Raw genomic sequence first — 15,228 nt, 5'->3', positions numbered from 1 at the left:
CATTATTTGTCTATCATCAACACAAAGAAACAGTTAGGCTCTTCTTACTCTCTTCTCTGAAAGTCTGATCAATAAAGGAAAGTGACTTCTAGAATTATGTTTTTCAAATTGAACTAAGCAATTAATTAAATTCATTTATGAATATCCTGTGCTAGACACTGTATAAATAGTGCAATTATCTGAAGTAGAATTTGAAGGATCTTTTAGGGTAACAAGATGATCTTCAGTGTTGTCATGGAGCAAAAGGAAAGGAACTCAACAAAGTACTTGGCGGCAAAAAATCTATTGATCAAGATTGTTTTGAAGTCGGTATTTTGAGCTCTACAAAAGAACTTATTACTATGCATGTGAATTTTGGATATATTTTATCTGAAGTCCTAACATTGACAAAGAGCATAACTGCCAATACACTGGATCCTTGCTATTGTCCCAGAAAAGAATTCAGCATAAATCCTGCCAACTTGTCCCACCGCCCTTGAAGGCAACTAGAGCAGGGAAGCCACTGGTCGACAGGCTTCTAAGAACAGCACCATAGCAAAGCTCAAGAGCACTCAGTCCAGGGTTTTTGAAACTGCAGGCTGTGAATTAAATTGTGAAATCAATTTAATAGGTCACGACCAGCACTTAAAAAAATCAAGATTGAGTAGAATAGAAAAGACCACAGCAGATCATGATAGTGAAGTTGTTTTATGATACTTGTTTCCTACGAGTGTGTAGTGTAGGTCACAATATTGTAAAAGATATTCCTAGCTATGGATCTTGGACCAAAAAATTTGAAAGCTACTGATCTAATGAGCATACTAACTGTGTGCAATTTTCTAGTACTAAGCACTATATTTATAAAACAGACTGCTGGATTCTTCACAGCTAGCAAGCAGAGCCAGGTGTCGTAAATGGATCATAGATCATAAAAGGAAACTTAAATTCCCTCAAGTTCAACTGATCACCCCACACATGTAGACCTGTAAGATTCCCATCACAGAGTATCTAAGTTCTGGAAAAATCCTGTTTGCTCCTCTGCAAATGACTTCTAACTCTCAGAAAGTTCTTCATTATGTCAAATCAAAATAGAACATAAGGTTGCTGCTTTCACATGACAGCTTTTCAAGTATGTGAATTTAATTTTATATAACTTTTTCTGAATAAACAGGTTCACGGTAGAAAATTTAGAAAAAACTAAAAAGCGTAAATGAGAAAGTAAAAATTACCTATAATCTAACAACCCAGAGCTAACAACAGAACCATGCTGGATATACCTCCTTAACCTGCTTTCTCCTTAACATGCAACAAATGTTTTCCTCTCCCACATATTCTTCTAAAACGCGACTATAATAGCAACATGGAATTCTAGCATGTGGCTGTAGCATATATAACCTTTCTTCCACAACTTATTATTATTATTTTTTTTTTTAAAGATTTTATTTTTTCCTTTTTCTCCCCAAAGCCCCCCGGTACATAGTTGTATATTCTTTGTTGTGGGTCCTTCTAGTTGTGGCATGTGGGACGCTGCCTCAGCGTGGTTTGATGAGCAGTGTCATGTCCGCGCCCAGGATTCGAACCAACGAAACACTGGGCCGCCTGCAGCGGAGCGCGCGAACTTAACCGCTCGGCCACGGGGCCAGCCCCATTCCACAACTTATTTTTAAAATCCCATTAGGTGGCTAGATTATTTCCAGATTTTATTATAATAACATTAATATGAACATCTTGTACATAAATTATTTCCTTATGATAATTCTTGGATTAGAATACTAGGTTAAAAATATGCAAAGTTTTAAGGCTTTGATAGATATCTGTAAAACTATCCCCAGAAAAGTTGTACCAATTTACTTTCTGATGACACAGAAAGTGTATTTACCCTTAGCCTCACCAAGAAGAGGCATTAATTTGTTTTCCATCTTTGCCAGTTTGGTGCCCCCAAAGAGTCTATTCTCTTTTAACTTAAGTGAGGTTAAATACTTTTTGACATATTTATTGGCCATTTTTATTTCTTCTTTTGTGAATTACCCAATCATGCCCTTTGTCAAATTATCTTTTAGGCTCTAAAATAATTGATTTAGCTCTTTAAATATTTGAAGAAGGCTCTCATGCCCAGTGGAACTATTATCTCTGTTGATCTGAATACTATGCACCAGACTTCTACTAAAAAGCTGAAAATTGTATTACCTAGTAGAGTGACTGAAGTCCACAATGGGTTTTTTCTTCCTCGTAAAGATCAGTTTGCTGAGAAACAAACCAAATGGTAGCTATATGAACTTTGTTTGCAAATGCAGATGGAAAATGACAATTTTTAAATATTTATATTATACAATTAAAAAGTAGAAGTTTCCCTCATACCAAGAAAATCAATAATAGCAATAAAAACCTCTCTCACTAGAGAGGAGTTGATGATCTTTTTAATCCTTTCCTCGGACCACGGACAAAACATTGTGCAGTTGCACTGAATCTGAGACATTTATACCACCAAAACAAAAACACAAACACAGACCAACACCTTACCATCATGGACCCCAGAGAAAGGAGCCAGAGCTTCCTTCAAGGCAAGTGGATGGAAATTTGGCTTCTCACTTCCTGTATGAACCCTGATGAAAACGCACCCCCCAATGCCTTAAGGAGCCTCAGAACAAGTTGGTCAAGGAGGAAACCAAGTAAATTTCTAAAGTTCTTCACCTATCTGAAGGATGGCACCTCTAAAATGCCCCATACACAGCTCATATAAAACAGGTGGTTATCCTTATTTTCTTCCCCTCTTTCACAGTCTGCCTTCTCCCACATCCAATCCAAATATTTCTTGAATCTGTCCATTCCTGCCACAGTGTCTTACTTCAGGCGTTACCGTCTTGTCAGGACTAAGGCAATAGTTTCCCAGCCATTCTTCCTGGCTCCTGTATTGCCCTCCTTAAATTTATCTCTATACTAATTCTAGACACACGCTTCTAAGACAAAAAAATTAACTATTCAATGGCTCCCCATTGTTAGAAGATCAAGTTTCCAAGTTCATTAGCATAGCACAAAAGGCCCTTTGGCTCTACATATGCCTACTGCTCTCCTGACATTTGAATCCTTAGAAGATGCTATGCCTGCTCTTGCCTCCATGGTTAGGCGTATGCTGTTCACTCTTCTAAGAAACCTTCCCTTCTCTCCCATCAGTCAGCTGACTAATCCTGCAAGCTTGATGACTTAGCTGAAGGATGGCTTCATCCTGAAAATGTTTTCTGATCCAATTCTCACATTGCCAGCTGAATTCAGTGTCCTTCCTTGGTATCTTTTATGACATTCTGGAAAAGTTAACAAACGGGTTTTCTTATCTATTTGATGCTAAACATAGCCTAGCATTCTGTGGGGCCTCCATTTGTCCTAATCACATGGTGTTGTAATGACACCTCTCATCTGTTTCCCTTGAAGCATCCTCATCATCTTACTGTCTGGCAACTATCAAAGTCTGGCACATAGGAAGTGCTCAATTAATGTTTGTTGGATGACAAACTAACTAAATAAAAATAAATTATGATATGTTAAAAATTCACTTTACTACTTTCATCTTAGACAAAACAGATAAATTAGCAGGTAATTATTAGTATAACATAGTCTCTTCATTTACAAGAGGATTCCTGCATACTGACTCTTTAAAATATCAATTTCCTCTACGACACGCGAAATAACATTTGACATACAAACAATTTTGTGGACACATACCTTTCATGTATGATAAAACATATTTATATTGGCATTTGGCCATCAAGTTTTTAAGTACAGGATGCCAAATATAGCTTAGCATGCTGCTGTTTACACAGATGCACTCAATAAATATAACTTTTTAAGAGTCAAATCTTGGATTGGCTACTTTGCTCACAATTATTCTCTTTTCTGGGTATGCAGCCTCCATACACTCTAGGAGTAGGCCTAGTGGGTATGTCTATGTGACCCTGGCCCCCGGCCAGAGAAGACTGGTTTAAGAATGAGCATCTGACCCAAGCCAGGCCAAGCAGAGTCTTCCCCTGAATTTTTTTATCTTAGGATCAAGGAACATCCGAGTCAACCCCTTTCTAGTGGTGAGAGCTGCCAGATGTAAAGCCAGATGTAAAACTCGAGAGGAGTTGGTGACCATGTTCCCTGCCACATGTACAGAAACTGATACATAGTCATTTCTATCAAAGAGAACGAAGCCAACATGGAGAAAGAAACAGAGATGAGAAATGATGAGAGTCCTGGAGATGACAAGTGTCCAGGAGACGACGACAGTCCGGGAGATGACGAGAATACTGGAGATGAAGAGAGTCCAGGTTATGTTCAATAACTGGTCCCCAATCTCTCGGAGGCTCTGCCTCACCTCTGCCCTCCCCATAGTTTAGCTGTGTGAGATATTTCACTTCCTCCGAATAGATTCACACAAGCTGGCTCAGGTTGGACTCCCGTCACTTGTCAGCAGAAGAATCCTGACAGTACAAATAGATAAATGAAAAACTGATTCACCTGAATGTTCCCCCCCACTAATTTGTTTAGCAAATTCAACCAGATGGTTTGGCATAATGAAGGCATGGGCGAATTTACATGAGGTTCCTATTCAGAGAGAAGGAAGGTATTCATTTTGACATATATTTAAAACAAAAGTAAGTTTCAGGCAACATACACCATCGCGAATCTGAAGTGTTCGATCAGTGTCACACGAACAAAGAACCTGTCCTCTTCCCTTCAGAAGGTTCTCACAAATTAACTGTGGGTTTGGAATCTCTGTGGGAGAGACCAAGCCCCAGAAACTGCAAAGGCTTCCTTTCTCAGGATTCTTTTAGCTTATGGACCCCTCGATAATGCAAGATAATGAGAGAATTTTCCAATCTAGAAGTGAATTTTCCTAATGAATAGAACAAAACTCAATAGCGTTGCTTCAGCCAGATTTGGAACTCATGGTGGAATCTGTGCGAATTTGAAGACAAAGACTTCTTGCTGATGCCAACCTTTAAGACTGGCTCTATCAGTTGGCAGAGGGGAAATTACTTTCTGATGCATCTCACTACAGGGGCTGTTCTTCCAGGCTGCAACGGCAAGACACAAAGGAGGCAGAGAAGTGCAAAGACTGGCGGCCTTCTAAGAACGGTGGCTGGACAGCGCTGGCAGACCCCTCCACCTGCGCGGACTTGGAGTTGCAGAGGGAAACTGATGTATAGACTCATAGTGCCCTGGCCATAGCTTTCCATTCTGTGACAGCACGGCTTCAGGGAGGCATAGATGTTAATGACCTGGGGACCCCAGGGATGGCTTAAACCTTGGTGCTCTGACTGCCCCTAGCCCGCAGTCTTCCTGTCCGACTGTCCTGCTCCTCAGCAGACACTTGATTCTGAGGTGTGGCAGGACTTTTGTCCTGTGGTACTCCCCCGTGTTTCGGGGTGTATTTCTCTTCGGTTTGCTGCCTGGAAGCATTGTCCCTTTGGACAGAGCTCTCTCTGATTTGACTGGTCCCTTTATGGACTTGCATCTCTTTGACAGGCTGCTGGGTGGGGGCCACACCATCCCGCTCTGGGGGATCCAAAGCAGTCTCTCTCTTCTGAGACCTTCCCCGTTTGGGAACCTGTTCTCTTCTCCTTGGACGCTCCCCGAGAGCAGGACCATCCACTCCTGACTCTGCTGAGGCCTTTGCCCTCTGGAGAGGCCTCCTGTGCTGGGGTGGACCCTCTTGAGTTGGTTGATCACCACTGAGGGCAGTTTTATTTTCTTGAGATAATCCTTCAGAATTCTCTCTTTTCACAGATGGTCCTTTTTTGGACACAGCTACCTTTTGAGCCAGGTCATTTGAGGGGAGCTTGGTATGGGCCTTTTTCCTGGAATAATGTACTTTTTCCCTTTTCTCTTCCTGTACTTGGGGATCTTCAGGCAATGATTCAGTGTGGGGTGGTTCACGAACTTCTGGTGTATGGACTTTTCTCCTCTGGTTCCCCCCAGGGCTCTGAGGAGGGCTGGGGTTAGGATGGTCAGGTACTTGTGGGGTGGTCAGCTTACTCTGGGCTTCCGGTCGCCAGGCTGTCTGATGACTTCCAGGAGGTGCCTTTTTCAGATGTGGTGGTCCTTTAGCTGTCTCTCTTTGAGAAGGGAGTTTTTTTTTTTTAGCCCCCACCTGCTGCACTGGCTCTTGGTTTTGGGGTGAGGGCTGCATATCTGGAATCTTCTCGCTAGAGGAGAGGTCTGCTTCTGGAGCTTGCCTTTCCTTTGCAGGCCTCGAATCATCATGAGCTGCCATGTTCTGAGGCAGCTGCTGCTTTGCAAAGGGAGTGGGAATGCGAGGGAGCCTGACTACCTGGGCCTCCTCTTCCTGGGGTGGAGCGGCGGCGGGCTGCGGTGCCTGCTCCTGGACGGGTGGACTGATTGGAGGGAGCTTCACCTCCCTGACTTTCTCCTCCTGGCCTTGCCGAGGACTGTGGTCGGGACGGGAACTCAGATTCTGTGGTGGTTGGGACTGGGGAGGGCTGATGGGAGGAAGTCTACTGGGATCTCCGTCCTGAGCTGGCGGAGGCCTGGGAGAGGGAGTCATGATTTGACCCGAGGCCGTTCCTAGAGCCTCCTCCCTGCTGGGGGAGAGGAGTTTGGGTGTAGGCCTCCTACTCTGGAGGGGAGCGAGGACGCGAGGCTGGGGCAGCCTGGTGGGAGCCAGCCGGCTTCTGGGAAGCAAAGCCACTGCGTCTTCCTTGTCTTGGGTCTGTTTGGTATTTGTTGAGTCTTGGGGTTGTGGCAATTCTGGGTAAGGAGTGCTGACCCGGACAACTTCTGCTTTGGAGGTTCCCTCCTCCAGAGGTTGTTGAGACTCTCCCAGAGATGGTCCGAGGGCCTTGGCCCCATCAGGCTGAGAAGGATCTCTTGGAGGATCATGATGGGAACTGTAGGGTGGCAGATTGGCTGGCTCAGTTTCCTCACCCTGGGTTCTCTGGGGGCTGAGGGATGCTGGGCCAGGCCCCTGTGGAGGTTCAGATAGGGGAGGGTCCCTAGGGGTTACCTTGGCCTCCCCCGATTCCTCATCCTGGTCCGGCTGAGGGCTGTGGGCTGGAGGGGCATCAGGGTGCTGAGGAGGCCCTTGGGAAGGAGTGGTGGGAGGCTGCCCTACTTCACCTGCTTTCACCTCAGATGTCCGGGCCTCATTTTCAGGGAGATTTGTGGCTAATATTTTTGAAGGAAGATCTGATTGTTGAACATCCCCTTCTTTCTGGTTTGGGGATAAGTCTTGGGCCTGCTGGGGAATACCAAGTGCTGATGAACTGGGCTGGGGAGGAGGCTCAGCAGTGACATGGCTATTGGGAGAAAGCTCCTTTTGATGGGTTGCTCCCTCCTGAGTCAGCTCTTGATTCTGGGAGGGAGCTAGGTTCTGGTTTTCAGGGATCTTTGCATGAATCTGCATTCCAGAGAGATGCTCTGTTATCTGGCCATCTGCTTGCAGTTTTGCCAAGCGCCTCGGGGATGGAACCAGGTGTGCTGGAACCCCAGAGGGAGTCTTCTTGCTAGAGGGAGCTCCTGCTTTGATATAAAAAGAAGTTAGCTAAACACATCTTAACAAATACGATTATGTAGCTTTAGAAATTAATAACAAAAAATATCTTTCCTTTTGGGATACACATAGGCACTTAAAAAGAATAAAATTACACATATAGAAGAATTCAACTGTCCCTTCTCCTTGGGGATACTAAGTGCCCAGAATTCTCTTATTTAGTGGAACTTAGAACAATTTTATTCAACTGAAAACATGAACTTTAATGAATAAACATAAAGAGGCTTTTTCACAGAAGCAAAATTTATTTCCAGGTCTGATAGCGGCAAGAAAATATTCTAAGCAAATGAGATTTTAAATTTTCACCACCTTAGAGGTCAATGCTGCTTTAATGGTAGAAACTAGAAGATGGACATCTGAGCCAGGTGGAGTCCTGTCTGTTTCCTTGGTTAATGGCAGTCCTCTTAAAGAAGCCGTGAGCTCTGTGAGGAGTCATGTCAGTTTACCAATACCTGGCATTGGTAAATGGTGCACAGACCTTGGCGGGCACCCAAAAGATAAGTGATAAAGAAAAAAGGAAAGAACAGATCTATGGAATCATAAGGCACCACGGCTCCGAGAAGCTGCTCCCCAAAATCCATGATCCAAACTGCTATTCTCTCCCCCACTCCCAGGGTCACCCTTTTCCCTCCAAGTCTGCCCTGGCTTCAGAAATGGATCTCAGAGGCCACTAGCAAGGTTGATGTTGCAGAGAGGGATTGTTCCTTCAATCACCATGGGAGCAAGTTCTCAGAGTGAGTCTGTTCTCATGGACACAATCATCCCAGCGGGTACTTGTCTATGACAGAAGCCTTGATATACTCGGGTGGCCCAAATAGCATCCTAACCCAGTCCCAAGAACACGGCTCTGAAATGGTACTGGTCAGAGGCTCATGCCGCTCTGGAACAGCCTTGAAGAAACTAGTCTCAGCTCACTTTGGGGGAGGCCTGATACTCAGAGACTCCAAACCAAATCAGACCTTGGAGGTGATCCCAGAGTGCTCCATCCCCAGAAGCAAACCAGGCTCCTGGCCACCTCTGCTGTCACAAAGCAGGATGAGCTTGGACTACTCCAGGTTCTCATTGAAGCTCCTAGCCCAGGCATGTACCCTATGCATCCAGGCAATCCAGATGTCTCTGAGGAGGGCAGCGGAGGGGGTGGGAGGTTGAGGGGTGGGAAAGGGGGAACAAGGGAAAGCTTGCCTCTTGGTGGGGCTTCTGAGGGGATGCCCTGTTCATCATTCTTATCTCCCTAGTTTATAACAGTTATAAATTAAAATATGAATTTAGTCCAGAAACAAGGTTAAAATAAAATAGAAGAACAGTGAAAATATCTAGAGTAGGTAAATTCATAGAGATGGAAAGTAGATTAGAGGTTACTAGGGTATGAGGGAAGTTATTGCTTAGTGGGTACAGAGTTTCTGTTTGAGGTGGTAAAACATTTTGGAAATAGGTAGTGGTGATGGTTACACAACGTTATGAATGCAATTAATGCCATTAAATTGTACAGTTAAAGTGGCAAATTTTATGGTTTTCTTTTTACCACAATAAAAAAGTAAATTTAAAAAAGGTAGAATAATATAAGAACAGTGAAACCCAAAGCTGAAGTTTCTTTCCATCTTTAAGCCTCCTGGTTTCCTATAATCAGATATACAGGATTTTTTTTTTTGCCCACTTTCACAATTTAACAATTCACATAATTTGGCAAATGATAGCATGCCCTTTATTAGAGATAAAGGCACCACTTTATGGACTGGTAAATTGCTCAATTTTCCCCTGTTTGACTCATCATCACCATCATCATTTTCCTCTATCATTAGTCAGAATTCTGAATAATAATTTGCAAATATAATTTTATTTTATGATCTTTATGGCAAGAACTCTGGGTGGTAGCTGAATCAGCTTTTTAAAAGCTTTGCTGGAAGCACTGACTATTCCAGAAATAGGTTGTATAGAGACAAATGGAGGGTAAAAACATCCCTTATATGAGTTGTGAATATAGTGAGTTTTTCCTTATTTTTATAGAGACTATATTGTTTACTCAGGCTTTTTTTCAGTCTTCATGCTTTAGAAATGAATACTATCTGCATTGCTATGGGGGAAAAAATAAGACAATTCTGTACTTTAATTGATATACATTTTTAATTAATGGTACATCTAAAGATCTCGAGACTTCAAATCACTGTGTACCTAAAGTTACTATTTTATACATGTATTAAATGAGAATTCCATTTGTCTCTCCCCTGGTGTAGGTTTACATTTCTGGGTCCAAGGTAATGGGCCTGCTCTACTCAGACTGATGGACCGCTGGCTTACTTTTATCACTTTGTGCCTTCCTCACCACTGAGAATAGAAATTAAAATTGCATTCTCAGTTACAAATTAGCAACATAAAATTACTAAAGATAAGGCTATGCTTTATTATATTGGGGAATAATTTTCAGTTTGCACTGATACAGAATTACTGCTTCCATGACAACAATGCCGTTGGCCCTCAGATTTCTGTTTGTACTGAAACCTAACACATGAATAGTCTAATCCAGCTGGGAAAAACCTCAGCTCTGGAAGATCAGATTCCAACAATGTTCCATAATATTATACATAGTTGTTTTTGTTTTTTAGAAATGGGAGTTCAAAGTGATCTCTAACCAAATTTATGATTATTGGTGAAATTGAGAATACAAAACTAAGGCTTCCTATTTCCTTTCAGTTTTCTAATTGCTCAGACAAAACTGTCTTTCAAAATAAAAAAATTTAAAAAAAATAAAAAAACTGTCTTTCAAAGAATCTTAAATCTTTTTTATTTCAATTTCTTACTGTTGACAGCTCAATTATATAAAAAGAATATAGTGCTATATGTACTAAAATTACTGACTTTTGTTTCTAGGGATCCCACTTATGTAAGTAAGGTAGGTACTTAGGTAAATATACCTAAACCACAGAACTTAAAATCAGAGTGACCCAGCTCAGAGCGGAGGCAAAGAGGTAAGAGCCGGGCAGACCCAAGGAGGTGACCCTGCTGGGGCTCTGGGCCTTGAGGTGATTTTGGTTGGGCTCCGCTCACCTTCAGGGAATCTGTAAACATCTGGCCCACGCTCCTTGGCACAAGCTTCATGGCCCTGAAACCCAGAGAGGCCTCTGCCTCTACTCTTTGGCCACTAGAGACACTGTAAGGCTTATTAAGGAGGACTATGTTAATTGGAACTTTTAATAGTCACTTGAATAATGTCTGGCCTGCACAAAGTCACTTTATGTGCAAGTTTATCCTTAAACCGTCAACTGAAAAATGAAACTTCCTCCACAGATTAACTGTATACATAAAATAAAGTGTTTGGCTCCTTAAGAAAACACATTATTTTCCAAAATACTAAACCCTGCCAGAAGAACAGGGGTCTGTTGAGGCCAGTGAGTTGATACATTAATTACAAACCCTCCCATCTACTTTTTAAAGCTGAGATTATATTAGTCAATAATCGGATGGCCCAGTTTAGTTATTAAATGTATCTGAGAGTGATAACATTTTTACAAATTCTATAATTCATACTTTTCATTAAATCAGACAGGCCTAACCCAATTGGTCCAAATAAATGAAGTTTTATTATGGCCCTTAAAATAGGAGTCCACTTTTCTATGCATACATTGTCTGGTCTATTAATTCACCGAATGGCAACTGCACCCAGTAGTCAGTGTTCTGATGCTTGTAGAATAAGAAAAGATGGAGAGACGGAGCCTGGCTGGCTACTGAGGCAGAGAGCTGCTCAAGCGCCACCATTCAGAGGCCCCCCTGTGCTGCTGATTCAGAAACACACTGTTTTCAGTTACTCAGAACTGGTCGGGCTCAAGGGACTGACTCATGTTTATCCAAACCCACAAGGGGCTGATTTGAAAGCCAGAACGTCATTTTATTAATTTACAAAGAGAGATGGGCTGGCTCAGGGATCGGGGCAGGGTGTCCTAACGTAGGGGACAAGCCCCACAGGGACAAGTCTGCCCCGGGACCAAATTAAAGATCAGAAGGTTGCTGGGTTTGCAAAGATTGAAAGCAAAGGGAGCCAGACTTCCTCAAGAGAAACTTCCACGGAGCTACAGATGCCTCATTAGATGCACTACGCAACTGGGCCGGCAGAGCTTTCTAAAGATCCAATGCCCGAGGCAGCGAATCGGAGCCGAGCTGGACAAGCACACCGCCACGCCCCTGACTGAATGATCCCCCTTTGGAGACGGAGCACAGTCCTCCACTCCCCTGTTAATGCCTGTTTTCAGGCAGGGCGCACTTGCTTCAGGTGCTTTCCAGTCAGTAGGTTGTCCCCGGGTCACTTTCTCCTGTGAGACATACCTAAGGAAAACCTCAGTCATGACCTGTTGGTTGTTACAGTTTCAGACTGGCCTCATTCCAGAATTCCAGGGGCACCTGATCTAGGAAAAGTGTCTAAAATGGCAAAACAGCACAATTAGTTTGAACTCTGGCAAAATCATGACCTGGCCTGCCTCAGCCTGGCCAGGATGCAACCAGGCAACCAAAATCCTCCTTGGCCGAAGGGTCACAAAGGCTAAACTACACGTGACCACAAACCTGCGCAAGGACTGGCTGTAACAGCTGTGCAGCAGCAAGGGGCCCGTGCTAACATTTGACAATACGTGATATGCGAATGCAGTTCAGTTCATTGGGAGACCTTCTGTTTTTAGTACTATGGTGGCAAAACCACGTACCATAAAATTTACCATCTTAACCACTTTCAATTGTACAGTTCAGTAGCACTAAGTACATTCACATCGTTGTGCAACCATCACTGCCATCCATCAGCAGAACTCTTTTTGTCTTGCAAAACTGAAACTCTGTACTCATTAAGCACTAAACTCCCCATTCCATCCTCCCACCAGCCCCTGGCAACCACCATTGTACCTTCTGTCTCTGAACATACAGTATTCATGTTTTTGTGACTGGCTTATTTCACTTAGCATAACGTTCTCAAGGTTAGCCACATTGTAGCATATGTCAGAGTTTCTTTCTTCTTTAAGGCTGAATAAAATTCCATTGTCTGCATATAACACATCTTGTTTATCCATTTATCCATCGATAGACGTTTGGGTTGCTTCCACATTTTGACCATTGTGAATAATGCTGCTATGAACATTGGTGTACAAATAGCTGTTCAAGGCTGCTTTCAATTCTTTTGGGTATAAACCCAGAAGTGGAATTGCTGGGTCATATAGTAATACTATTTTTAATTTTTGAGGAACCACAATATTGTTTTCCACAGCAGCTACACCATTTTACATTCCCAATTTCTCCACACTTTGCCAACATTTATTTTCTATTTTATTGTGTTTTTTTTGTTCTTTATAGTAGCCATCCTAATGGGTATGAGGCAGATTTGGGGCGAACCTTTAAAATACATCTTAAAATACTCATGTACCAAAATTCTAAGTAGGACTTTTGAATTCCTAGATTCCAAGAAGATATACTCTTACATATCCTACATCGTTTGCTGTGCATGATCCACGAGGCAGGTGGGGAACATTAACTTCAGCTAGCAGGACAGTAACGGAAGCTCAGAACAGCTAAGCTGCTTGCCCAAGGGAGCAGCAGGCCAGGACCAGACTCATGTCCTCTGCCGTTATACTCTGCAGTGCAGCCTTTTCAGGACTGGGGCAAGGCAAAGTAAAGGAGATAGAAATTCCTTGGACTAAAACAAGACTACATACAAATCTGCCAATCAGAACACCACCTCAGCCCCACAAGGCAGCCAAACCTCTGGAAGGCTGAGTTCTGAACCATGAGGCTGACTCTTATCTACTATGAACCTCCAAGGCACTGGCCTGCATGTCCTTGAAGGGCAGTCCTCTGAGTTCCATCACGGTCACCGAGACAAGCAGAAGCTCAGGTTCAGAGGGCTGACTCATGCAGCTCTTTTGTGGGGACAATCACCCAGGGGAAGTAGAAGTATAGGGAGTAAAGAATTAAAACCAGCTATGGCCTGGGTGATGAGCACCCAAAGAATAAGTCACAGATTTGTTTTCTTTTCCACACACACACACACACACACAATTCTGGCACGAAAGGGATAGGATGATACCTGCAGTTGGAGCCAGAGCCTTGGCAGTTTCCTCAGACAGTCCGAGGTATTCTCTAATGAGCTGACTCAGTTTTTGGTAGGCAACATCCAGATCATCTACAGTAAATGAGAGAGGGTACTTTAAAGCAACAGAATCACATCAAAATACAGTCAATTTGGTGTATTTTTTTTTTGGTGGCATTTTTTGGTCGTAGTGATTTTTTAGCTACGTTTAATTTTATGACTACTGTGGTAGGCAGAATTCTAGGACCCGAAGCCACTTCACCCGTGTACAAACTCCTCCCCTAGAGTGGGTAGAACCTGTGAACACGATGAGATAATACTCCCGTGACTATGTTGCATTACATAGCAAAAGGAATTTTTGCAGTAATTAAGCTTACTTATCAGTTGAATTTGGGCAAATAAGGGAGACTACCCAGGTGGGCTTCTCTAATCACATGAGCCCCACAAAAGCAGAGTTTTCTGGTAGCAAAAGAGGAAGGCAGAGACTCAAAGCATGAGGGGGATTGGATGTGCTGTGGCTGGCCTAAAGATGGCGCGAGCCACATGGATAAGACCTGGGAGCACGCTCTGGGAACTGAGGGCAATCCTTGGCAGGTAGCCAACAAGGAAACAGGGACCTCAGTCCTACAACCACAAGAAACTGCATTCAGCCAACAATAAGAATGTACTTTGGAGCAAATTTTTCCCCAGGGACCTTACACTTCAAAAACAAAACTTGGCTGAAAGTTACTGACCTGCATTGATTACCGCATCAAAATATCCTGGAAATTTCTGATTAATTTTAACATAAAGGTCCACCCTGGAGACAGCAAATTCAATCTCTACACGACTAAATAATCCTTTCCTCCGCAAGTATCCCTCATAATTTTTCTTGTCCATGGGTACCACCAGGATATAGCGAGGCTCAAAATAGGAACATTTCAAACTTCTTACACCCTATGCGTTTAAAGAAAAGATAATAAATTAGAAACAAATACATGACTTAGAAATCATTTTGGACATGTCTGACAACATAGGTATAATAAGTAGTATTACATTGAAGAATTTATCTGTATAATTAGCTATTATTTTACTATAAATATCTCAAGATTGGATTACTTCTCTCTGTTCATCAAACATTAAATTATCATTGGAAATACAAGAATTCACTCTACCTGGTAACTTCTAACTAATGACTTTAATGAATATGACTGTTAAAAAAAAAATTGTGGGGCAGGCCTGGTGGCATAGTGGTTAGGTTTGCGTGCTCCACTTCAGCAACCCTGAGGTTCACAGGTTCAGATCCTGGGTGCAAACCTACACACTGCTCATCAAGCCATGCTGTGGCAGCATCCCACATATAAAGTAGAGGAAGACTAGCATGGATGTTAGCTCAGAGTCAATCTTCCTCACCAAAAAAAAGGAAGAAGAAGAAGAAAGAAAAGAAAATGGCTAGATACAAATAGGTACACTGACAGCAGTACTGCATCTTCATTACTGCAAGAGTAATTTCAATTTCACATTTCAAAAGGCATCCTTGCAGCACCAGGAGATAGTGATCTTACCAGAGAGGAAAGGCTCCTCTATTACCCTTCTGTCTCCTTGGGACCCTTCCTGTTCCTAAACTGGCAGCCTGGTTGGTTGGTTCCTATTACACCTCACG

At 42.8% G+C, this 15,228-nt stretch overlaps 1 protein-coding gene across 8 annotated transcripts in view; it reads right to left on the bottom strand.

Moving 5' to 3' along the window:
• LRGUK (leucine rich repeats and guanylate kinase domain containing) overlaps positions 1–15,228 on the bottom strand; it is a 108,990-nt gene that overhangs the window by 34,961 nt on the left and 58,801 nt on the right. For 4 of the 8 annotated variants that reach the window (XR_011539585.1, XM_008520779.2, XM_070617742.1 and 1 more), the window contains 2 exons: positions 14,321–14,522; positions 13,584–13,679 (listed from right to left, as the gene is read on the bottom strand). Coding sequence is in view for 7 of the 8 variants with exons in the window: in XM_008520779.2 (XP_008519001.2) it covers positions 13,584–13,679; positions 14,321–14,522 (298 nt within the window). In the remaining variant the exon portion in view is untranslated. Of the gene's footprint in view, positions 1–1,981; positions 7,498–13,583; positions 13,680–14,320; positions 14,523–15,228 lie in introns of those variants that run through there. The other 4 variants (XM_070617737.1, XM_070617739.1, XM_070617741.1 and 1 more) reach the window with 2 other exon arrangements.

The sequence above is a fragment of the Equus przewalskii genome, chromosome 4 (genome assembly GCF_037783145.1).
Source record: "Equus przewalskii isolate Varuska chromosome 4, EquPr2, whole genome shotgun sequence".
Classification (NCBI taxonomy): domain Eukaryota; kingdom Metazoa; phylum Chordata; class Mammalia; order Perissodactyla; family Equidae; genus Equus; species Equus przewalskii.
This window is presented reverse-complemented; position numbering and strand designations above follow the sequence as displayed.